This window comes from Equus caballus, chromosome 25, assembly GCF_041296265.1.
Source record: "Equus caballus isolate H_3958 breed thoroughbred chromosome 25, TB-T2T, whole genome shotgun sequence".
NCBI classification, from domain to species: Eukaryota; Metazoa; Chordata; class Mammalia; order Perissodactyla; family Equidae; genus Equus; species Equus caballus.
In genome coordinates this window covers 14,768,794-14,793,444 of record NC_091708.1, presented here as the reverse complement: position 1 = coordinate 14,793,444, position 24,651 = coordinate 14,768,794, and the positions used below count along the sequence as shown (strand labels likewise).

The 24,651-nt window shown below is 38.8% G+C and overlaps 1 protein-coding gene across 5 annotated transcripts in view; it reads right to left on the bottom strand.

Annotated features, from left to right (window-relative positions):
- Positions 1-1,300: 1,300 nt before the first annotated feature.
- The window catches only part of STX17 (syntaxin 17), a 63,910-nt gene continuing 40,559 nt past the window's right edge, over positions 1,301-24,651 (bottom strand). For all 5 annotated transcript variants that reach the window (XM_023629754.2, XM_023629755.2, XM_023629756.2 and 2 more), the window contains exons 4-8: positions 24,290-24,515; positions 15,955-16,070; positions 15,826-15,876; positions 8,164-8,250; positions 1,301-7,428 (exon numbers count right to left, since the gene is read on the bottom strand). In XM_023629754.2, the coding sequence (XP_023485522.1) occupies positions 7,189-7,428; positions 8,164-8,250; positions 15,826-15,876; positions 15,955-16,070; positions 24,290-24,515 (720 nt within the window). In that variant the 3' untranslated portion in view covers positions 1,301-7,188. The remainder of the gene's footprint in view (positions 7,429-8,163; positions 8,251-15,825; positions 15,877-15,954; positions 16,071-24,289; positions 24,516-24,651) is intronic.

Genomic DNA, 24,651 nt, shown 5'->3' with positions numbered 1-24,651 from the left:
TTTCTTCAGTAATTCAGGTCCTATATCCTCTCTCTTCCAAGTCATGACTTTTAGTTCAAAAAAGGGATAGAAGTATCTTTACCTCCAAATTCTGAAATTTTCATTTCATGACTTCCAAGTCCTAGAGATGTTTTCCAGATTTCTTCTGTTGTGTTATTCATTCCTATGTTAATATAAAAAAATGAGTACCAAGCAAAGGTTTGATATGTCTCAGAAAGCTTTTTCACATTTCAATACATATCCCTGAAAGATGGCCCAACACACATGCTATGAGCTCATCACTCATCATCTGGGAGTCACTAAACAGGGGTGTCATTTCTTTTCCCCTTCTCATCACTGTGTCATGCCAGGAAATACCCCAAGAAGCAGGTGATACGGTCCCTGCCTTGAAAGAAGCTCACAGTCTAGTTGAGGAGATCACACCATCGTGAATGAAAGAATTTTATACTTATGAAATTGTAAAACATTGCAGAATTAGCCACAAGTCAAAATGGGAGCCACTGAATTGCAGTGACCAAGAAATATTCACATAGAGATGGAAAACTGGACTGAAGGTCTTGGACGTTAAAAGGTAAATTTTATGACTATTTTCTCAGTGGGTTTCAGTAAATATTTACGGAGTGAATAGCAGGACAGGAAGAAAGCAGGCATTCAGTATTAAGCAGGGGATCTCACAGCAGAGAGGCAAGAAAGCACAAATCATTTCCTACACGTGGGAAAGGAAAGCAAATATGCCAAATACACCAAGAGCCCAGGCAAATGTGAGGTTTATTACTAACTTCCTTGGCAACGAAGGCAAAACGAACTCAGAGGGTTATAACAGTCTTAACTGATACAAACCAATACACTAATTCCTTTAAACAAAGAATCATTAAATTAAAAAGTTATATAATCACTGTAGCCTATATTTCCATCTAACCAGCCTAGTCACTCACAGCATTTAATTCTTCGGCTTTCTCTAAGCACTCTGCTCTTCCATGCTTTGAGCCCTTTGTACATGCAATTCCTCTACCACTCGAAGGCCCACAACCGTCCTGAGTCAGGCATATTCTTTCCAGGGTGCTGCTCCAATCCCACACCTTCCGCAAAGCCTCCCCCTTCTTCTCCAGGCAAAGCTGGTCGCTCCAGTCCCTGTGCCCTCAGATTACTCTGTTCATTCCTCTTGCAGGGTACTTACCATGTTTTACTTGCTTTAGATATCTGAATCCGTCAGTCTGAATGGTTTACAAGAGTAGATTCTATAGGTCTAACATTTTTCTCTGGCCCCGGCACTCAACACACAACAGGCGTTCATTCAATGTTTGTTGAATGAGTGAATTTATTGCATGTTTCCTTATACAAGCACCACTCAGCAACATAATCAATAAACAAATTCAGTGAGCTTTACAGAATTTGTAGAAATTCTCACTGTTGGGCCTTTTCTTGTGCTGACCCTTGCTAACACCAAGGGTTTAACAATAAAACGGAAAACATCTTTAGGGGATTAAATTAATGAAACCCAGGAAAACATCTTTTTAGTGATGAACCTTAATATAAGAAAATCTCAAGTACTTGAGAAATATATGGATAACATGTACTCTTGAGTGTTTTTCTCAAATATTTATTAATCAAGTTTCTCACAGGAGCTGGACAATGGTCCATACAAAGCTGGGGCATCAATGCTGCTTAAGAAAAATTCTCATGCTTTGGCTATCAGACGCACTGGTGACAAGACTGATATTATTTTGGAGGCTAAGAAGTCGAACATAATTTCTTCTGAGGGGGCAAAAGATTTATTTTTCCTTAGGAAACAACTTTTAGGCTTGTTCAAGAGCTTAAAGAAATTTCAGTTAAGTAGTTTTGTAAAATGTAGCACTACAGAAATTTTAGACTGGAACAATGTAAACATAGTTATTACTAGTTTGTACCTTCGCCATAGAAAAGCCTGAAAATCATTCTTGTGGCGTGTCTGACTTTCAGCGGCATTGTCAGATGGTGGTAGTGTCTGAAGAAACAACGCTGGGGCCAGAATATGGAAGGCTGTGAATGCCAGCCTTAGGGATTTGAATTTTATCAGGTATCAATGGGAGCCACTGAAAACACGTAAGCAGAAAAATGAAAGACAGACCTGGTTCTCATTCTTGTGGCAGTGATGTGAGGAGCAGCCTGAAGCTGGGGAAGATGAGGTAGGGGTGTGAGGTAATTAACCTTTCACTAGCACGATGGCCATGATTATATTTAGAAACGGGTGCAACTGACAACGCAGAATTGACAGGACCCAGCGAGAGGCTAGAGAGAAAGAATGAAGAACGTCAGGTTGGTGACCACTAAGGTTTACGATTGGGGAATCCCTGGCTGGAATGGAAGAAGGCAGCCACCCCGGAGAAAAAGCTCACTACAGGAGACAAGGCCAAAACTAGAACTCTGATCTCCGGGTTCCCCATCCAGCTCTTCCCACTATGGCTATTGCCTGGTTTGGAATGTTACAGCTGGTCTGAAAGACCACAAGCCTCAGTAGGCCACTTGATACGGCATAACAAAAACTCAGTTAAATTACTTTGAGGACTTTTTTCGTAGACTATGGATATAATTCTAGCTTTTGTGCAATCTTGGGCAAATCATTTGCCTTTGACATCTTTTACTTTTTATTTCAATTTATTTCTCTTGTTAATATTGCATAGACGGAGTTCTTGTTTCCCATAATAAACAATTTCTCTGAGGGCAGTGATGTGGATAATATGTGGATCTAAGTTTACCACTGATTGTTTATAATATCCAAGAAGTTTCTCTGTAAAATGGTGTCAAATTAATGAACATAAATACTGAGAACCAAGTGTTACAAACAAAATGTGTAATAAAGACACAACATAACCTGACTGTCCACATTAACTCAGGCTAGTGGGGAAGCCCCCTGACCTTTTATTAGACCCCTGACTACTTAAGCACATTGTCTAACATAGGCACCTGAGAGCCACAGCCAGCCTATACTTTATCACAACAGGAGAAAATGTCCCGTTTCACAGGAGAACCTTTTTCTCAGGCTCTTCTTCATCCTTCCTCCCACAGATTTCACGTGGCAGCAACGAAGGGCAAAGGGGACCCTGAGAAAGACCTTCCAGTTTTAAAGTTAACACAAAGCACAGCTTGGTTTGGTTCTGGACCTTTACTGGAGAAAAATGTTGTACACTAAATACTTCTGTTTCAGGTTTCCTCAACTTCTCGCGATTGCTATCAGCAGGATTCAGGCCTTACTCCTGCGCACACTACTTACGGCTCTTACGGGCAGGCAGACAGCCCACAGAGGAAGGCTGTGGATTCAGAGGACTCTCCCTGTACAGCATTCAGCTTCGGTACAACCTAAAAGTTCTTGGTCCAGGAATTCTGGCCAGCATACCCCCTTTCTGGGCATCCTTAGGTTACTGGCTCCAGCACAAGTGGGTAGGACAGCTAACCCAGCAGAAGAAAAGCAAAACTGAGGAAGGAAGAGAGGAGAGGTCCTAAGGAGAGGGAGTATAGCCTGTAACTAATAAACACTGAGATGGCTTTTTTATGTGGCTTGCAAAATGTCTTTAGAGGTAATTCCAAACGAAAAGTTTCAAAAAAGTTCTAAGTAATACTAGCGTCACTGCAGTAAGTGCATGGCTTCCCAAGGGTCCCATTTTAAAGGATAATAATTTGATTCTGTGAGTAAGGATAGATTTGTTTTAAAAAATTACTTTAGTGTTTATTTTTTAATTAAATATAAAAGTACTGTTTAAGTGATGGCCATAACCCATAAATATAAGGAAATTTGTAGGAGGTGTGAGTGGGATGGAAATACTTCTAATTTTATAGTCTAAGGACCAAATTCAGCACTATGTACTTCTGTGTCAGCCATCATGAAAAACTTTGAGGCCACTGGACACTTGGTGAGAAAAGAGAAGATTAAAAAAAGTACAAATGAATGGCACATGTCATTTCAAAGCAAGCCTGCCTTACAGAATATATGGATGTTTGGGTGAAGCAGAATTAATGGCCTCCCTCACTTTTATATACAGAAGCAGCACAGTATGAGAGCAATAGAAGTTTTTGTAGTTCAACAGACTTAGTCAACATCCTGGCCTCATCCTGTCATAGTTGAACAACCTTCTACAAATTATTTAACTTCTCTAAGACTCAGTTTCCTTACTTGTAAAATTCCTAGTAAAGTACCTGACAAACAGAAGACAGTCAATAAACATCAGTTCCTCTATAAGGCTCTTTTTTTTCACACTAAGCTGTGCACCCCATTGGTAGATCACGAAGTCAACCTAGTAGGTTGCAACCAGCATATTTTATAAACTGAAACAATAAAAAACATCAGAGTGCACTGCGCATAATGGTAAGCATTGTTCCATTATGCATATGCTGAGTTTTAATATAAATGCATTTTTTACTGTGGGTTACAACCAAAAGTTTCAAAGTCTCTGCTCTATGGAGAAATTCTCAGATTACTGTATCAAAAAAGTCTTTAGGAGTGCTGCCTTTATCCAAGTGAGCCTCTATGAATTTTAAGAACTTAAAGTGTTCCTCACCTTCTAACTTGTTGCTATAAGACATCAATCACAGAGAAGATGAATTTAATCTGAAATCTGATGGGTTTCTGTGTCATATTGACTAATTTATACTTCTAAACGCTTTATAGTTTATAGGTGTATCATTTATACTTGATTAAACACTTCTAGAAATTTCTACAAAAAGTTGGCTGTTCGGTTCTATTATGGGAAAATTAGATACAATTTCTAAATAATTTTAAATTATAAAACTTTTTAAAAGGACTGTAACTTGCCTAAGCATGGAGACCACTAGAGTAATATTCCATTCCTGATGAGGAGTAAAAATCAAAGGCCTATACCATCACATACAGTGGTGTGCCACACCAACTCAGTAAAAATGAGAGATCCCAAAACAAATGTGAGCTTCAGTTACAGGCCTCCTCTCTCCTTAAGGTCCTGATGTAGAACCAGCCTGACAGTCTGAGTCCCAGGTGCTGTTAAGATGGTGGGCTAAAAGGCAGAGCCAATTCTGGGTTGGCAGAGGGGGAGTAACATACAGTGATGAATACTGGGCCATGCTGAAGGGCAGAGTACTAGAAATTACAGAATTTGATGATACGGCTGAATCTTGATGTAACTGTATCATAAATTTATAATTTTAGCTGACCAGGCCAGATTGGCCATTATTAGAATTTCCCGTGGGACTGAAGTTTAGGAATCTTGTTTTAAATGCACCCTAGGTGATTCAAATCCCCATTCGGGTTTGAACACCCTGTGTTAAAGAGACAGCAAGGATCAGAAAATAGAAAAAAGGCGGAGTTTAAAACTATTATCCCAACCTTATAGGTATCCAATATCAAATACTGGATCAGAATCTGACACATTCAATGTACTTCCTTCTTGGTATTATATTAAAGATACAAGTCAGCAGACAGCAATACTTGATATATTCCAGCTATTTAAAGACAATAACAAATGGTGCTTTCTTTCTTTGGAATTCATTGGCGAGAGTCAGAAGGTATGAAAGAGAAAGGTCTCCTTAGATTAGATACAGAAGTAAAAGGTAGCAATCAATAAAAGTTATTAAGAGTAAATTCAGCAAGAGAGAAGTGATGAACCATTCCACTGCCTGATGGATCTCTTTGGCTCCTGAGCAGAGACAGCTCACACCTTGTGTGGTGGAGGTGCCCATTCATCTGTCCTCAGAGAAGAGTTAAAGAGTAAGGCAAAAGGTGGTTCCCTCCTATTTCAAATGAGTTGGGGGTAGAGGATGAGGTTGCCTGTAATCTTAAATTCTTTTTTTTCCAAATTTAAAATCTTTTTGCTATTTGAGATAGACACTGGGCTGGGCTGGGCCATGCTTGCTGTCAATGTCAAGTGTTGGGATTAGCACCACAAATCCTTCATCAGGACTGAGTCTTGGCACCAGCTTTGCATCATCATCTTGAATGTGAGGAAAGGCAAGCACGAACACCATTCTTGGAGAGAAGTAACAGCTGTGAAAAGTGAGGCAAAGCACAGAAGATGGCAAAGCCTGGGGGAAAGGATGGTAGTAACAGAAGTGAGGTAGAAAGCTGGTGCTCAGCTCCCCCGAGGGCCAGAGGAAAGGACTTAGGGTCAGAGACTCCTTGTGTGGCGGGCACATTAGCCCCTTGAAATTGAAAGAGGCCCCAAGAAATGATCTGCTGTTTTCTGCCCCTGCTTATTTTTTAGCTCAGACTCTAACAATGTTGGAAATATTTGGAGATTTCTTTCTTTTTTTTTTTTTCCACCTAGGGGTTACAGGAAAGGGTGAACAGAGATGGGAGACAGTACAAAAAAGGAGATTATGAGAAAAGTCCTCATTACACATGGGTAAAATTCACCCTACAAGTCTAAGACCTTTTCAAAATTACAAGGGAGGAAAGACACAGGGCACTGGATCTTTGAGGTCTTAAGATACAGGCTGACAGAGCAAGCTTAGTGACTGGGCTAATAAGTCTCCTACCATTTGAGATTCAGTGTTCTTTATTTAAAGAGAGGCAGAAGGAAGAGTTCAGAGAAGAAGCCAGTATCACAAATTAAGATATCTGAAAGAGAAGCTGGGCCTCTCTTTCCATTTTCTTACATTATTAGTTTCCTTCACCAGAAGTACAGTTGGACCAAACTGTAATAGGGTTCACCAAATGGACTGTGTTATGTAGCTCACCAGGATCTCGCTGGATCCTGATCTCCCTATTTGACAAGATAGGCTCCTGAACTCCCATTCTTTCCTTGCTAACAGGCCTAAATAATCTCCCATATTTAGGAGACAAATAAGCATATTTGCAATATGCTTAGCCCTAGGGTTTCCAAGTCAAGGTTATGGAAGAAACTATTCTTCTGTAACCCAACATGTCCACACATCTCAAGACCTTATCAAAGTTATGGGTTCAGTTTTCATATTTCCAGGTAGAAAATCTGCTCCCTGGCACTCTTTAAACTTTACCTGACAACCATTATACACCCTCAGCCCAGGCTCCTTGATCTCTAACATCTCCATTAAAAACCCAGTAAACAACGAAATATACCCGCTCATCACAGTTCAGTCCCACTGGAGCATCTACAGCCACTATTTTGATATAATCATGTTCCAAAAGCTGACTGAGTGTCCAACAGCAGAAAAGGTCCTCATTAGGATAGACATGTTGGCACCAATAATACTAAAGTTTGGTTTTTAACTGCATTTTTTGTCACTTTGGCTGGGAAGATCTGGACAGCTGGAAGCGAGCTTCTCCATCATTTTCTGTTTTTTTCTTTGTATCAATTTTCCACCTGTGAAGCCCAACACCCCACCACCAAGTGCAGCTGCAATTCCTGCCACTTTGAAGCCTGCAAGGAGGCCAATCGGACCCCCTACCGCTCCTCCGATGAGTGCACCTGCCACAGGCAGAGCTGCCAGCTTGTATTTTGCAGCCTGTAAAAAAAAAAAAAATTCAATTTAGAAATTGAGTTGAGAATATCTGCCTGTGGTGATGTGCACTTTCCTCTCATTACTCCTGGCAATGCCTCTTTAACTCTTGGTACATAATTAAACTTAGAGATTGTACTGGGCAGAGGTGGGGCAGGATTCCACAGGTACTACAATTGCTCCAGATCTCAGAACTTAGAGAAATGAGCTACAAAGAGTGGACTGCTGCAAATTGATTTTACTCACAAAACGATCAATCCACTATCTATCGGGCTGGCTTATTTATACAGTTTCAGCAGCCACAGATACCCCCAAAGCTTTTGTGTTGCACAGAGATTATTCTGTGCTATGTACCTGGGGTTAAAAGCAACACTCTATGGAAAATAGATGGTCCCACTCCATGCATGCTGTCACGTCCTTACACTTTTGCCCCTGCTGGCTTCTGGCAACCCTCTCTATTCCTCTCCCTGAACCTCTGCAAACACTCCCTTGTAACACCAAATGCCTTATAGTGGGGCTTTGGTTTAGTCTCTCTCTGAAAAAATCTCTTCTGACAGAATGAATCCTAGAGAAGAATATTATAACAGCCATTGATTTCTTACACTACCTATGTGTCATTTCTTCCTTATTTCCTTAATTGCTGGTTCCCTCAACATTAAAGACAGCAGATCAATTGGGTTAATACTAGAGATTCCTAGGAGCCAGAGTACCATTGATTTGTCAGCAGGAGAAGAATCTTACCTTCCCCAAGTTTTTGGTTCCCACTTCAACATTCACAGCAGCAGTGTTGACATGGTCTTCAATGCTGTCAATCTTCTCCTGCTGGGACTAGATGCAAAGGAATTATGAGTGAGCGCTCCTGCTGCGGAGCAGCAGTCAGCCAATGCACACTATTTTAACTCCTGTAATCAGGGCCTGTGTGCCGCAGCCTTGGAGTCTAACAGCAGTTCATTAACAGCATCTGACAAACCACGTCGAAAGCACAAATTCACTTGTATAAAAAAAGGTGACTTAATTATTCAGTAATAAAAGAGTGGCACCTTTATAGGAAAAAGCATCTTACTCTAAACTTCATTCAAACATACAAGCATATTGTTCTCCAAATAAATCTGCTTTCGAGAAAGAAAAAAAGTCCAAATAAGTATTTACATGTCATGTTGGGTTTGATGGAAAAAAACAAAAACAGGATCAAAGCAAAAATCCTCCCTAACTTATCTTCTTTGAAGATTCAGTTTAAAACAGGCAAATTTGCCTTAGGAGTAAAACACCCTTGATGCCACGATAAATACAAATTACTGTTTTAGGAATAAGAATACAATATGGTTTGATCTGCCATGAAATCTTTCTACTTGTGATATGCAGTAGGGAGTGGTGAATGAATTCACTGTCCTGTGTTTCACACGTGGACACTTTAATACATTTTAAAATCATGACAAGTTAAAATGTTTCAGATCAAATATATTAACCAAGCATTCTACACAAAATGGCAACACCTGCGCTGACACAACAGAAATTGTGACTCATGGAACCTCTGGGTAGAAGGAATGTTTAGGTTGCTGAGTGCGATTTCTCCCTCAGATGTGGGAAGCCCCACTACGACATTCTGACAAGCGCTTACTGAACCTCTGCTCAAACACCTCAGTGACAGAAACTCATTACTGGCCACAGGTACACATTCCCATTTTTTTTTTTTTTTTAAGATTTTATTTTTTCCTTTTTCTCCCCAAAGCACCCCGGTACATAGTTGTATATTCTTTGTTGTGGGTCCTTCTAGTTGTGGCATGTGGGATGCTGCCTCAGCGTGGTTTGATGAGCAGTGTCATGTCCGTGCCCAGGATTCGAACCAACGAAACACTGGGCCGCCTGCAGCGGAGGGCGCGAACTTAACCGCTCGGCCACAGGGCCAGCCCCCACATTCCCATTTTTAAATCAACTTTATTTAGACAGAATTTACATATAATAATATGCACCCATTTTAAGGGTATAGTATGATGATTTCTGATAAATGCATAAACCCACGTAACCACCATCACATCAATATACAGACTAGTCTTTTTAATTCACAGAAAAAAAGAAGAGAATCCCTCTTTGATCCTAGCTAAATGCCAACTTCTTCGATGACTGTGAAATAATTCAATTTGAACCCTGAAGTATTTGATTGTCCTTATATAACTGACCTAGTCACTTATAGTGAAGCGTATGTGACCAACACTCTTCTAATTCCAATCATCATTTCATCCGAGAACAGGACACCCAAACAACACAGCTAATTGTTTCCTCACAGTTGCTTCCTATCACATTATTGACATTCCTTCCCTTCTCAGACGCCAGGTATGTACCTCTTCACCGTTAGACCTTTCATGGTATCCCTTCATTGCTATATTCTCCACCATCTTGACATCTCTAACACAATCCCTAAAAAAGTCCTCTATAAGTCTTCTTCTAACGTCGTCAGAGACCAATACAACAGTGGTTTCCACACTGGAGTGTGCACCAGAATCACCTGGAGAACTTCATCCAGAGTTTCTGATTCAGGGGGCTTGGGATGAGGCCTGAGAATTTGCATTTCTAATGAGTTCCCAGGTGGTGCTGATACTACAAGTCCATGATTCTCAAACTTTAAAAGCCACTAGCAGGGCCAGCCTCATGGCCTCATGGTTGTTCGGCATGCTCCGCTTTGGCGGCCCTGGTTTGGTTCCTGGGTGCAGACCTACACCACTCTTTGGCAGCCATACTGTGGTGGTGACCCACATACAAAACAAAGGAAGACTGGCACAGATGTTAGCTCAGGGCGAATCTTCCTCAAGCAAAAAGAGGAAGGTTGGCAACAGAAGTTAGCTCAGGGTGAATCTTCCTAAGCAAAGAAAAAAACAAACCACAAGTATATATATATGATAGGATTAAGGGCACAACCTTTGGTTGGATGTCCTGTGTTCAGATCCCAGCACGAGCACTGTGTGCCCTTGGATAAACTACTCAAGCTCCCTATATGTCAGTACTCTCGTCTGCCAAGTGAGGATAATGATACTCATACCTCACAGAGTTGAAGTGAGGATAAAATGAGATAGTGTCTGTAGAATATGAGGGGAAAAATAGAAAAAGTCATGCTGATCTTCCAAAGAAAGCTTAACTCTCATCATTCTTTGCTATCAAAAAAATATTAAACTTTTTCCTATAATGCTTGAAAATTCTAGGGCACTAAAACATTAGATCTCTCCTAGCATTCATGTACTCAGTTTTTATTTTCCTCAGACAATAAAACTTCTTTAATGTTAGCTCTCCTTTCCCAACCCACAGAAGCATAAGTGCCACTTGTCAGGATTTCTGATACCCTATCCTTGTTTCTATTTGGGACATCCCCAACACTTTCTGTTCTTGCATCAAGTCTATGCTACCAGATAAATCACAGATGTAAAACTCGATCATCAACCTCCGTATCTTGACAAGTTGAGGCGTAGAGGGAAAATAGCCAACTGTCTTTCTCTCAGCCCCAAAATTGTTCCGTCAAGATGGTGGAATCTGCCATAATTATTGCCATTTCTGTACCCCAAGTGTAATCTCGAGGCCTCAGGGAAATATTTTTTAATGCTCCTTCCTAAAAAGGTTGCATATTGCAGCTCTATGAGTTTTTTTAAGTGAAATTTAAAAATTTTACTTTATTATTTTTTCATAAAGATCCTTTAGAATAATTGGAGAAAGGATCACAGGGCCAAATGAAGCCTGAGCTCAGTGGTTATTTGAACTGCAATGCTCCCCATCACCGCAATCCCAGAACCTGATGAGGCCTGTCTCACCATGGGGAGTAGCCCACACCTGTAAGGATTCATTCACTGACATCAGGGCGCTTGCTTAAACACGGGCCTGGAGACAAGGCAGAGGGAAGACCAGCCTCTACCCTGGGATCAAAAGTCGTCCCTCATTGTACAGATCTGCCTGCTCCTTCCCTATTTTGCTTGGTTTGAATCCCAAACTTTGCCCATATCTTCAAATTCTGCTTCTTGAGTAAGAAGGACTCAATGACACAGCAATTACTGTTAGGCAGCAAACTGGTGTCAAAGTTGTTAATCACTCCCCAGAGATTGCCAAACTAGAATCCATTCAGAGCTGAATCTGGTCACCACTTGTCCGCTATGTCTTTGGCTCTTTATGCTGGGCCAAACCACACATACACAAACTTACCCCAGTATAGGAAACCAAGCTGACAGCAATGGTGGCTCAGCAGCCTTCTCACCTCTATCCACCAACCTCCCCTTTTTGCTTCCGATGTGCTTATGTTTGCTTTCACCTCCCTGGGCCTCCAACATTTGACAACCTTCAAACTCCCTTCCTGACATTTTATACTTTGGCACCTCATATATGTTCTCAGCATCCCTTTAACAATGAACTAAACCATTTATGAGGGACACCGTAGTGTTTCTCAAACTAGAGTACTATAAAAACTTTCCTTTTTAAAGAAAAAGAATTTTCAAAGACTCTAAGAATATGTCTATGAATTTCATTTTAAGAAACACTGAATTAGGTCCCCTTACCTGCGTGAAAAAAATAAGTGAATCTTAATGAGCAGTTATAGGAGCACCTAAGATTTTGAAGAAAATTTGACTTACTAAGTTAATACTTGTCAAGGAGAATGCAGTTTGGGCATCTGAAGTCAAAACTAATGAAGAAGTTTTTCCCTTGAAAGCTTGTGGTGGACACTTGTAGGCCCAGCATTCTCTGCATCAAGCAACAATAATGCATTCAACAAACCCACCCCCAAATCCTTCTGGAGCCATAATACATGCTCTCCCACGGAGAGTCTTGCTAGTGGCTGTGTAGTTTTATTAATGTGCTTGGAAAGCTACAGGTTTCTTTGAAGAAGCTAACATCAGAACTCTAGGTATTTTCCTTTATTTCTGACTCTCTAACTTCCAGGCTACTTTCAATAGCAGCTCTAGTCTTACAGCTTGACCATCCCAGATAACACTGAGCTATCCTGGTTCTGAACTCCAAAGGTAAGTAATCTATACTCCTTAATCACATGCACTTATATACACAGAAAAGCCCAGAAACAAGCTTACAAACACTATGACATACAGGCACAGTAAGAATTATATTGGCCTAGAGTAGGCGGTAAACAGAGTAGGTAAGTAAAATGTTGACAGCAAGAGATCCAGCAATAAAAGAGGGAGTCAGGAACTACGTACTAAAATGTTTAAACATAATGATGGTGGCAAAAGCAGAATTCTAAGCAAGGAGCCACAGAGGGAATCAAATGAGAGAGGGACAAAAGCAGAAATGCAGTTGGGGTCAGTAGAAGAGAAGGGGGTGGGAAGTAATAGGCACTATCTCATTGAGTCTTCTGATTAATTTTACAAAGCTCATTGCTGTCAACACAATACCCCGAAGGTCACATAGGTAATAAATGGAGGAATCTGATCTAATCCATCACAACCCAGTTTTTATGCATCCAGAGTAAAAATAGATTATAAAAGCCATAAGGAATAAGGCAAAAGGGAGAGACAAAACTGGACCAGCACCAAGGGTGCCATGCTATTAAGCGACTGGCCCACAGTTCTTTACATCCCCTTGACTAGAAATAAGGCTGGCTTCACAGTCACAGGAAGAGAAGAGGGCACTTGAGCAATAATGGCAGAGGAAAGACGATGCAGGGTGCTTAGTAGATAGGAATTTATTCACATCTACTGGACCACACCTGGATCTCCCAAGGGCCTTGAAGGTTCTTTTTGATTGTGGTAAAAATACGCACAACATAAAACTTGAACTTTTAACAGTTTTAAATATACAGTTCAGTACATTAAACGCATCCACGATGCTGTGCAGCTACCGCGACCATCCTATAGGTTCTTTTTATACGATTCTCTGTTTTTCACGGAGCTTAGCACAGTACTATGCGCATAGAAAGTGCTCCAGAAACACACGGTTAATTGGCCCAGATACTACCATGACCATGTGATGATAACGAGAGGATGTGTGGTCACTCTGGTTATGTTCCCAAGTCATTTGGTGCCTAAATGGAGCTTCTGTGAATCCTTGACCATGTGGTCACGAGAACTCAGTCACCCTGGGGATAGTAATCAGAGGTTCTCCTTTGAGCTTTTGCCTAATAGCATTCCGTCTCATGTCCTTACAGATTATTATAAAAAGGACATTTGTATAGAGCTATGGCTATGGCCAAAGTCTTCCTGTACGAACCTCCTTAGATTAGGGGTTAGGAGCTGCTTACGTAACCTAATCGGATATGTAACTGTTACATGGCCACAAACCCCTAACTTTCCTTTCATGTGTCTATCCCACTAGGAGGGAAACGTACTTGTCTTGAATGAGAAGAACTTTATACATGTTTAGTTTGTTTTTTAAATCAATTTTATTGGGTATAATTCACATACATTGTAACTCACACATTGTAATGTGTACATATTGATGACTTTTGACAAATGTATATATTTGTGTAATCATACATTACAGATTTTAAAAACTACATTAGATCAGAGATTATGAGTTAGAATAATTGAATAAATCTTGATTCTAGAAACAAAAATAGTTTGGGATTCTTGTATCATTCCCTTTTATACGTAAATATATTAATATATTGTACAGATATCTACTCCATAAACTTCAAACATTTTGCTTTTTCTGACTTAAAGCCATCAAAAAAGAAAAACGCTTTAAACAATTTACTGCATTCAATTTTTTGCATTACATTTCAAGAAAAATCCACAAACTAGAAAACAAGCAGAGTAAAGGGCCAGTACTAAAAAGACTAGAAATCACATTCTAGAAGGAACACATTAGACAGTCAAGGGTTCTTAAGAGAAGAAAATACAGTGAGGTGGGGTAGGGTGAAGGAGGAAAATGTTGGTCTCAAAAAGTAGAGACATTTATATGGGAAAAAGACAAAATTTGTTCAGTATACGGCTCCAGAGGGCCAAAGTGCCAGAGGGAAGTTATCACAGGGCAGAGCTTACTGTGTACAAGGAATAACTTCTGGAGTTAGAGCCTCAAAACGGAATGGTTGAAGCAGAAAGCATCCTTGCAGTAATTGTTCAAAAAGAGGCAAAAACCATCTATTTGAGAAGTTGGGCAAGAGCAGAAGGATTAGACTAGTTGTCCTTTTAAGTTCAATTCCAATTCTGAGATTGTGTGATCTGGGAACTTCTTATAATTTAAAGCCAGATGTCAGGGAAACCCTAACTCAAAGATGCGCAACCCTCAAATCACAGTCTGATCAAGAACAAAGAATTAAACCTAAGAGAAGCATAAGCAGAAACAGGCTCGAGCCTGTTATGTACATACATATACACACACATCCACATATCCAACCTTCCCATAATTCCTGGGAAGGAAAAATAAGAATAATTTAAAAAAATAACAACAGAAAATCTATCTTTCCCACCAAATCTACTTTATGTTCCCTAATCTATGTTAACAGTATCACTGTCTACCCGATTATGCCGAATAAAGCCTTAATGTTTCTTATCTTTGACTCTTTCATCTTCCTCCAATTCCTAATAAGTGCACCCCAGAAATGCCTCTCAGCTCTCCTTTACCTTCACACTTGTATTGCCATTGCTCTTGGTGCAACTCTTGCAATGACTCCTAACTAGCTGTCCTGCCTATAACCTCCTCCTCTCTTAAGGCCATTACTCATACCGCTAACAGTGATCTTCCTGAAACACGGACAGGATCACATCACTCTAACCTGCTCAAAAACCTGTATTGGCTCCTTAATGCCTACAAAGTGCAAATTCTTTGGTATGGCCTTCAGTACCATCTAAACCTGGCCCTCAGCCACTCTGCTTTGCTTGCCCATGGTACCTTGTGCTTTGGTTACACTGCAGAACTTGTCATTCCTGGGAGGCCATACACTTCACTACTCCAAGGCTTTGTTCAGCGTTCTTCAAATGCACTCCCTCTCTCCCACCTGCGGAAACTTTACTCAGTTTTCAAGGCTTAAGCAAATACTACCTATCTTGTGAAGCTACCCTTGACGCTTCCACCTCACAATCCCTGCCTCCTTCCCTTGGAGCGGATAATACTTCTCTTCATACCTTGTCTTTGCATTTAACAATCACACTTGAAATTTCAGTTTTGGGGGTCCAAGCATATCTCCACCCACTGTAAACCCCTGAAGGCAGACAGCATGCTTCCTTTCTTTCTTTATCCAACCTTGTCAGATCCCCAATGCCAAGCACCTAAGACAGTGCCTTTTATATAACAAGTGCTTAATAAATGTTTATTGAATTGATCTGGAATTTGAGGACAGTTAGACTTCTATCCATGGTTCAATACCAGTCTTACAAATTGTAACTTCTATTAAAATCCTAATCAAAAGCCTAGTGATTTATAAAAGCCTCTTATCCTATTAATCTAACGTCTCTGAGCCAAAAACAGTTATATACTTACATTTACTAGGAGAGAGAAATCAGTGACCAGTTGGCTAAGTTCGATTAAGTCCTTGAAAAGAGAGAGAAAGAGGAAATTACTTACTCTTATGCCTCACAGCTACCAAAAGGAAAATAATGTTTCACATACCGCTTCTAAGGTTTCCCAGGATTCGGCAGCATTTTGATCTCGAGGGATTTCAGGCAATGCGTATATCTGAGTCACACTCTGAGGATCGGTTTCAGCTTCAGCAGTGTGAAAAGCTCCTGGATGGACACAGCCTCATGTTTAGAGTTTATTTGCTTTGTTAGAAGGCAATAGCATTTCCATGAAACAACTGCCACGTAAACTGCTTACTAATTGAATTCAGGCTAAAACATAACTTGATTATTGTATAAAAATAGATTTATCTAGGAGCAGACTGTTCCCAGGTTAGTTAAATATTTTTTTCTTAATTATTCTATGAAGTCATCTTTAAAAAATGGCTACAAATACTATCTAGCCAATCTGAATAACTAGGGCTAGATGCAGAAGAAGCACCAAAAGAGAATATTCTATTTGGCCAACGTTCCATGAAGAGACACCCAGGAGAAAGAGGTTCAACACTTTTCATCACTAAATCATTAACCTCTTCTTTGGCTATCTTAATAATAAATATCAGATGCATTAGGTATTAGAAGTAGAGAAGTAATGTGTTTTTAGCAATGCAAATCAGTCATTTTTGGTAACAATCAATTCGTCATCAAACCTAACACCTCTTACCGTATGTATCTTTTCGTACATTTGTCGCCCTTCTGCTCAAAGTCATTTTTCTGGCCTAGGCCTCCATTGCTTCACATCTTTTCTGAGTTTTAAGAAGTCATCAACCCACTAAGGCTTTCCTCGTTAAACTCTGCTATGCTGATGAATTAATTTGTGCTCCACACTCCACCCCCAAGTCTTATTTCCTTGCATTGGTTTTACCAATCATTTATTCATTAAACTGATATTTATAAAATGCCTCCTATATGCCAATCAATGTGCTAAGGTGCTGGGGCCACTACGGTAACCCATAAACACACTTCCAAGGAGTGAACATAGTATAGTGGTTAGGAGTATAGGCCCAGCCAGAAAGACCTGGGTTAGAATCCTGGTTTGGCTATTTATTAGCACTTTGACTTGGGAAAGTATTTCATCTCTTTGACTTACTTTCCTCATTTGTAAAATAAGGTGATATTTACTTCGCACTATGCCTGACTTCTATATCAAGTACAGGTCATTAATAAATAGTTACTACTACCACTGCCATTGCTCCTGCTGCTATTACTAACAGAGCTTACTATAGAATGCGTGATACAGACATGTTAGCAGGCAAGTTCAGTACAGTCTGATAAGAACTCTGATATAGGTAAGGATGGAATGCCATGTGGGCACAGCTGAGAGGTATTCAACCCGGACTTGTGGAGGGCAGAGTGCTCTGAGAAGGTGCTGAAGCTGAAGCCTGAGGATGAACAGAAATTATACGGGTGAACTGGGGCAAGGCTGGAGGGAGAAGCAAACAGCATTCATATCAAGGAGAATAATAGGTGCATAGGTTTGGGAACTGAAAGGAGTTCCATGTAGCTGAAGCATAGACTTCTGACAAGAGACAAGCAAAGACTGAGGCTGGAAATCTAAGGTGACATTATTCATGGCATTGTAACTATGTTAAAGAGTTTTGTCTTTCTCGTAGGATCAATACGGAACTATTAAAAGGATTTGGAGACAACTGGGAAGCTGGAGGGTGCCATAATCAGATTTCAGACTTAGAAAGGGAACCACAGCTGCAGTGTGAAGAATAGAACAAGGATGGAGTTGAAGGGTGAAAAAATTAGAGTGAAAAATGAGCTGGGAGGCTCTAGGACAGTGGCAGTAGAAATGGAAAGAAGAGAGCTAAAGGTCTACTTTCCTTTTGTCCCCCTTACTTCAAGCTCAAAACAACTACCACTTTAATATTTTCTGAGCACGCATTATGTGTTGTGTTGGTATGAAAAAGTGAACAGTACAAAGTAGCTGCTCTCAAGGAACTTACGTTCTAGAACAGTTAAGACATACAAAGAGATATCCTAACATAATAAGAGTGCACTGTTATCTAGATAAATAGTATAGATACGTATAGTTATTTTGTAGGAGTTCCAAGCTAGGGGTTGCACCTGACTCAGCTGGTGAGGTGTGAAGTTTATAAAACAGCTTCCTCAAAAAAGTGATCTTACTAGGTAGGCAAAGATGGAACTAAAAATTCTAGCTAGAGAGACCAGCATGAAAAAGGCCCTCAAAGAAGAAACAATATAACATAATTAACATAAAATCAGCAGTTTGGTCTTGCCAAAGCATAAAGTAAAAGACACAGAGTTACAAGTGTCAAGACATTACAGATGGTTAGGAGGGGCGTGCAGGACAGTTACAGACTTTGGGCTTTATCCAGCAGACAGCGGAGAGGCACTGCAGGGAAATGACATAGTGACCTGTGACACCTGATCTATTCCGAAAAGTAAATCATTATAACTCCAAGCTCATCTCTCTCTCTCTTTTTCCATCTTAGCCTAAACTGAACTATATTTTATAAAACTGCATTACTATTTTACTTTCAAAATTTATGAACGTCTTACCTCTTGAGGAAAGAAACCTGTTTGAGTTGTTTAGGAAGGGCATAGCCAGTCGACTAAAAAGTAATTTGTAGGCTTATCAGAATTGATAGTCTTCTTTTAAATCTAAATCTTAACTTATCTGAATACGAGTCCTTATCTTAAAAGAAGAGTCAAAGCATCAGATACAGAGTAAGTTTTACATTATGACCTTATGGCATGTATTCAATATTTTAAAAGCTCTCTCTGATTTTTACAAATGCTTAAAAGAGTTATTTACCCTATGTCCTAAGTTATCACATAAAGACACTTTCATTTTCATTTCAATCAAAATAAGTGAATTACTCTGAGGACCTTTCTTCCACTTAATATTCCTATTGTAAGAAGAACTCCAATTTCTTTGATAGGATAATGAATAACGATAACTTCATTATAATTAAGAGACCAAATGTAAAGCAGAACTTTATAAATACCATGCCCACTCTAAATATTTTTTAACCATAACTTTTGTACTATTAGAAAGGATTCAAATGAAGTATGCCAGGGTACATAACAAAATGAGGAGAGATTATCATACATAAATTCTTGATCTAAAAAATGAAGGGATGGGAAATGTTTGACATTTTAAGCAAACATAAAAGATTTCCCTCAGTAAAAAATAAGAAACGTTTAAGTCATTTATGTCTCACTTGAAACCAAACTGCGTATGTATCTTAGTTCAAATGGAGTCTTAGAACAAAGAAATCTGTTCTCTTCCATGGAAAATCCTGCTGTAAACTTACAACACTGAATACCACTAATCAATCTGAGGCATGACTAACAATTAAGAAAGGAAATTCTTTAATTTCTACAACTTCCATAATTCATTTATACCAGCTTGTATTAAAAATCACTACCTCAGTGATCATCCATTGATTTTAGCTTTTACAACCGCTACAGATATGATGAGGCAAAAACTGAGACAGATTAAAGCTGCAGGAAAGAAGGCTGAAGAACTCATCCTGTCCACAGAAGTCAAAATCACTATTGTTTTATACACAAAAATAAACTCAAAATGCATCAAAGACTTGAAGATAAGTCATGAAACCATAAAACTCCTGGAAGATAATATAGGTAGTACACTCTTTGACATCGAACTAAAAAGGATCTTTTTGAATACCATGTCTTCTCAGAAAAGGGAAACAAAAGAAAAAAGAAACAAGTGGGAGTTCATCAGACTAAAGAGCTTCTGCAAGGCAAAAGAAACTAGGATCAAAACAAAAAGACAACCCACCAATTGGGAGAAAATATAAATCATATATGTGACAAGCGGTTAATCTCCATAATATTAAGGAATTCACACAACTGAACAAAAAAACAAACAGCCCGATCAAAAACTGGGTAGAGGATGTGAACAGACATTTTTCCAAAGAAGATATACAGATGGCCAATAAACACATGAGAAGATGTTCAACCTCACTAATCATCAGGGAAACATAAATCAAAACTACACTAAGATACCACCTTACACCTGGTAAAATGGCTATAATGACTAAGACTAAAAATAAATGTTGGAGAGGGTGTGGAGAGAAGGGAACCCTCATACACTGCTGGTGGGAATGCCATTGTGGTGGGTACAGCCACTTGGAAAACAGTAAGGAGATTCCTCAAAAAACTGAAAATACAAATACCATATGACCCAGCTAACCCACTGCTGGGTATCTACCCAAACAATTTGAAATCAACAATCCAAACTGAATTATACACCCCTATGTTCACTGAAGCATTTTTCACAATAGCCAAGACATGGAAGCAACCCAAGTGCCCACTGACTGATGATTGGATAAAGAAGATGCGGTATATATATATATATATATATACACAATGGAATACTGCTCAGCCATAAAAAAAGACAAAATCATCTCATTTGCAACAACATGGATGGACCTGGAGGGAATTATGCTAAGCAAAATAAGCCAGACTGAGAAAGACAAACACCAAGCCATTTCACTCATATGTGGAATACAAACAAACACAGGGACAAAGAAAACAGTTCAGTGGTTACCAGGGGAATGAGGGTGAAGGGGAGCACTTATGTGGTGACAGACAGAAATAATGTACAAGTGAAATTTCACAATGATGTAAACTATTATGAACTCAATAAAAAATTACCATTGTTTTATATGACATAATAATCTCAGATAATTCCATCCACATGCAAACAACTGCAGGTGTAAAGGCTTAGAACATATATGTGTCACTCACAACTGTGGTTCAAACTCCAGTGTTAAAGTCTTATTATTGACTATAAACTCAAATAATCACTAAGATATTTTTAGTTGAAGTGAGAAATAAGCTTTCTCATGGACACAAGACTTTCCTCTTTTCTCTATATGTCCAAACATACATACATACACACATACATTCATTTATTCATTCTCTCTCTCTGCATACTTCATGAAGGGCAATGATTCTCCTAAGAATTACAACACAATATATATAAACTTTACTACATTAGGAAAAGTTTCATTATAAATCTAAATTAATTCAAAAGCATTTCCTGAATTTTTTCATGTTCTAACAGCTTAAAAATAGTGAAATTAGTTTACTGATCATCTATATAAACCTATCTATCAAAATAAAATGAACTGTAAGTTAGGGCTTAACTCAGCTGCAAAGGAGGATTTTTAAGAAAATTAAAACCAATAGAAAATACATCTTCAAATAATACACAAAACCATCCACATGTTTCATAAAACTGTTCAGTACATGTATATAACTGTGACAAAATCTAATATTTCATCAAATTCAATACACTGGTCTGAAGTTCCCAGCAGTTTTAAGATTAGATTCTTTTGTGAATATTTGTTTAAAATGTAATAAGATTCTGTTCCTGCTGCGCTGGTGAAGTGCGTGTGCTGGATGGAGAGTAAGAAAGACAAGGAGGAAGAGAAGCACTGATTCACTCTGTAGGACCCGATACATCTTTCTATATGCAAATCAAACTTGTAGGCTCATCACGTCTCTTGGTGGGACACAATACGCTAAAAACGAAACTAGATGCTCAAGTGAGACAGAGGGAGTTTCCCAGATCAGGCAAGATTGGCAGAGAAGATATGCTTTAGAAACTTTCAGAATCTGAACAAAAGAAACAGCAAAATCACCACAGCTTCCTCCTAAACTTAATAAGTTTCTCTCTCCAGAGAACATAAAATGCCCTATTATACTTGCTATTTCTATCTGTAAATGAAAGACTATTTTTGTATTTTGATCTCACTCATGGAAATGTGGCAACAGTGCTCCTGAATCTAAGCTGATGTTTCCAACCAATTTATTTAGAATCAGGTGGAATTTTTAAAGGAAAAAGTATTTTAAGGCACTTAACTTCTGTGCAAATCAAACACATTTTTCTGTATAGGCTGTCACTACTAGAATGAGTATCTAAAGCAAAAGTAAGGAAAAACCAGAGTACAGGATAAAAACCTGTAGAATGACAGAAGACTCCATAGCTAAGAAGACCACTCATGGAGCAAACCCAATTCCTACCCCACTATTAAAGTCTTATGTAAATTAGTTGCTTTCTTTTCATTATTCTTCTCTTTTCCCATCCTCTCAATTATTTGTTAACAAAATTTCTGGATTTAAGGCAACCTAGTAGAAACTCTCACATTCAGTGAAATACTCAGGCATCTGGTGCAACTGTTCATTTTCACTGCTTAATGTTGGCAACGGAGTCAAAGGCAAAGCACAATCTAACCAGCAGACCATTCAGAATTTGAAATTCTACATATTGTTTTAGGTATAACTTAGATACTTGATTTTATAAGTGGAATGACTATCTCAATCAAATCAGCACTACTTACAGAGATTTAATTTTGTAGATTCTCCCAGTGGCAAGTGATTAGATCTTTAGCCAATTTGGTGTTCCATGAATTGAGAAGTTTGAGAATCAACAAAATTGGAAAATTAATTTCACCCACTATTTCTTCTCCCTCATCCTCTGGCTCTGCTCCAATCTTTTTCACTTCCTCTGTACACACACTTCCTCAAATTCTGCCAACAGTTTTTTTTTACACCAGTCAGCTTCCTATGGAGAAAGTTAACTGCCAGCAAACTGGGTAAACTGCCTTCTTGTAATAATCACCCAGTTCCTCTGATGATATATAAACCCAAGTTTGTTGAGCCCAAACAGTCCTACTGGTAGAAACACAAATAATGCAATAATAAAATGCAAATTAAAGCAAATATTAGAATGGTACTATATTGTAAGAAAATTCTCAGAACTCAAAATTTTTGTTTGCTAGGGAATTGCTGGTGATGGGCAATTCAAACCTAAATAGCAGAAGAGATTGATGCAGTGACTCTTTCCAGAAAATTCAGCATGTCTTCACCGTCATTACCACTATCACAACTGTCACAATGATGGCCCCTTAATCACATGGAACTATAAAGCCCAGTTTCTCTAAACATGCACATAAAGCCTCAGTTTGCACTAAATGATAAGAACAGCATTTGGCTTCATCAATATGGTGGTGATAATTATATATGAACAGAATAATGTAAACAGTAACTACAAACTATCAAAAAGCATTCTTCCCAAATACTCTTTAGCCAAGGGTTGAATGCTAACATTTCCTTCTACCCAAAACAACACTTTAGGTACTCGTTACCCACAGAGTGAAGTGATTATAGCACATCTCAAATTACGAAATTGTCTCTAAAAAGATACTTATTCACTCATATTTATAAAACATTTATTAATGGTTCACTATGTGCCAAGCACCATGTACTAAGTGCTAGATACTAAAGACAGAACAAAAGCAAGATTACCCAGAAAGTCTGGATGATGGCCTAGATGTTTCTTCCAATTTTTTTTATTTTCCTATAAATTACTGGATCATTAGCACTCAAAATATGACGTTAAAAATAATCTGGGTTTGGAGACAGGGAGTGGTGCAGGAGCCTCCTGGGTAAATGAAAGAGGAAAGCTGGACAGGTGCAGCATCTCTCAGGTTCTTTTCTAATTTGTAATTTATTTATACCCCACCTTTTCCATAAAGATTTAAGGCAGCTTAGAACATACATAAAATATAACAAGATGGCATAAATTAAAAATAAAAGAGAAACTCTAAAACAAAAAAGAAAACACAAGGGCAGCAATTACAAAGTGAAGCCAGGATAGTTAAAAAATTTGGCTTTTGGTAGTCAAAAAATTTGGATTTAAGCTTTCTAGTAAACACCTCAAGTGAAGAAACCTTATCACTTACGCCATTCAATACCCATAAGATTAAAAAAAGACCAATTGCTTTGAAATACTACTATGAAATAAACCAAGAACTTTTTTTCAGGGTTTCTTATAAAGACATCAGTATAATATAATCAACAGTTATCAATTACATCCTTAGAAGAGATATAGTGACAAGTTTCATGGGCTGTTTCTTAGAGTATCACTCCACAAAAGTCGATGGCATGACCCCCAGTGCAGATTTTTTTTTTATGTTCTCACTTAAATTCAGAAAACTGAGCTGGTAGACAGATCTAACATCTGCTGTGAAAACCACAATGCCCTAGGAAGAAGCCTGCCTGACCAGGCTGTCCCTGCACCTAGAGATGAGAGAGGAATGCTCTGTAGACAAGGATGACATTCTCCTTACAAAACACTTTAAAATTTATTTTCAACTTATAGACAAATAGGTACTTGAAACCCTGAAGTTCCACTCTATACAGCATAGCCTCAAAATTTCTGTGCTGCAAAACTTCTAGGTTATGCATTTCCAGGCAGACTCAAGGAGCAAGAATTCAGCATATTGGAATAGAAGGTGATCCCCAGAAACTTAAATACTATCTGCAATATCTATAGAAGGAGGTGAACTCATGATCAAGAATAAGACTTGGTACATTACCACCAACAGTCATGGATCTGGTCAGAGAAGGCTGTAACAAAGTTTCTTCATCATTAAACTGTTTCTTAAGTTCTTCTACAGATTCCAGATGGAGCTGGAGAAATTCTGCTGTTGCTACTGATGCTTCTTCTTTAACAGGATCTATCATTCTCTTTAGAAGTCCTACATCATCCTTTCGGACTTTCAAACAAAGTTTCTCCATTTCTCGAATATTGGAGCGGAGTTGCTATAAAAGAAAAAAAATCATTAAATCCTCCATCTCTTACCATAAAATATCTTTATTTTCAGACATAATTTGTGATAATGGTTGTGAATGAAAATGATTACAAGTACTCTCTACAATAAAAGGTATGCATAATACT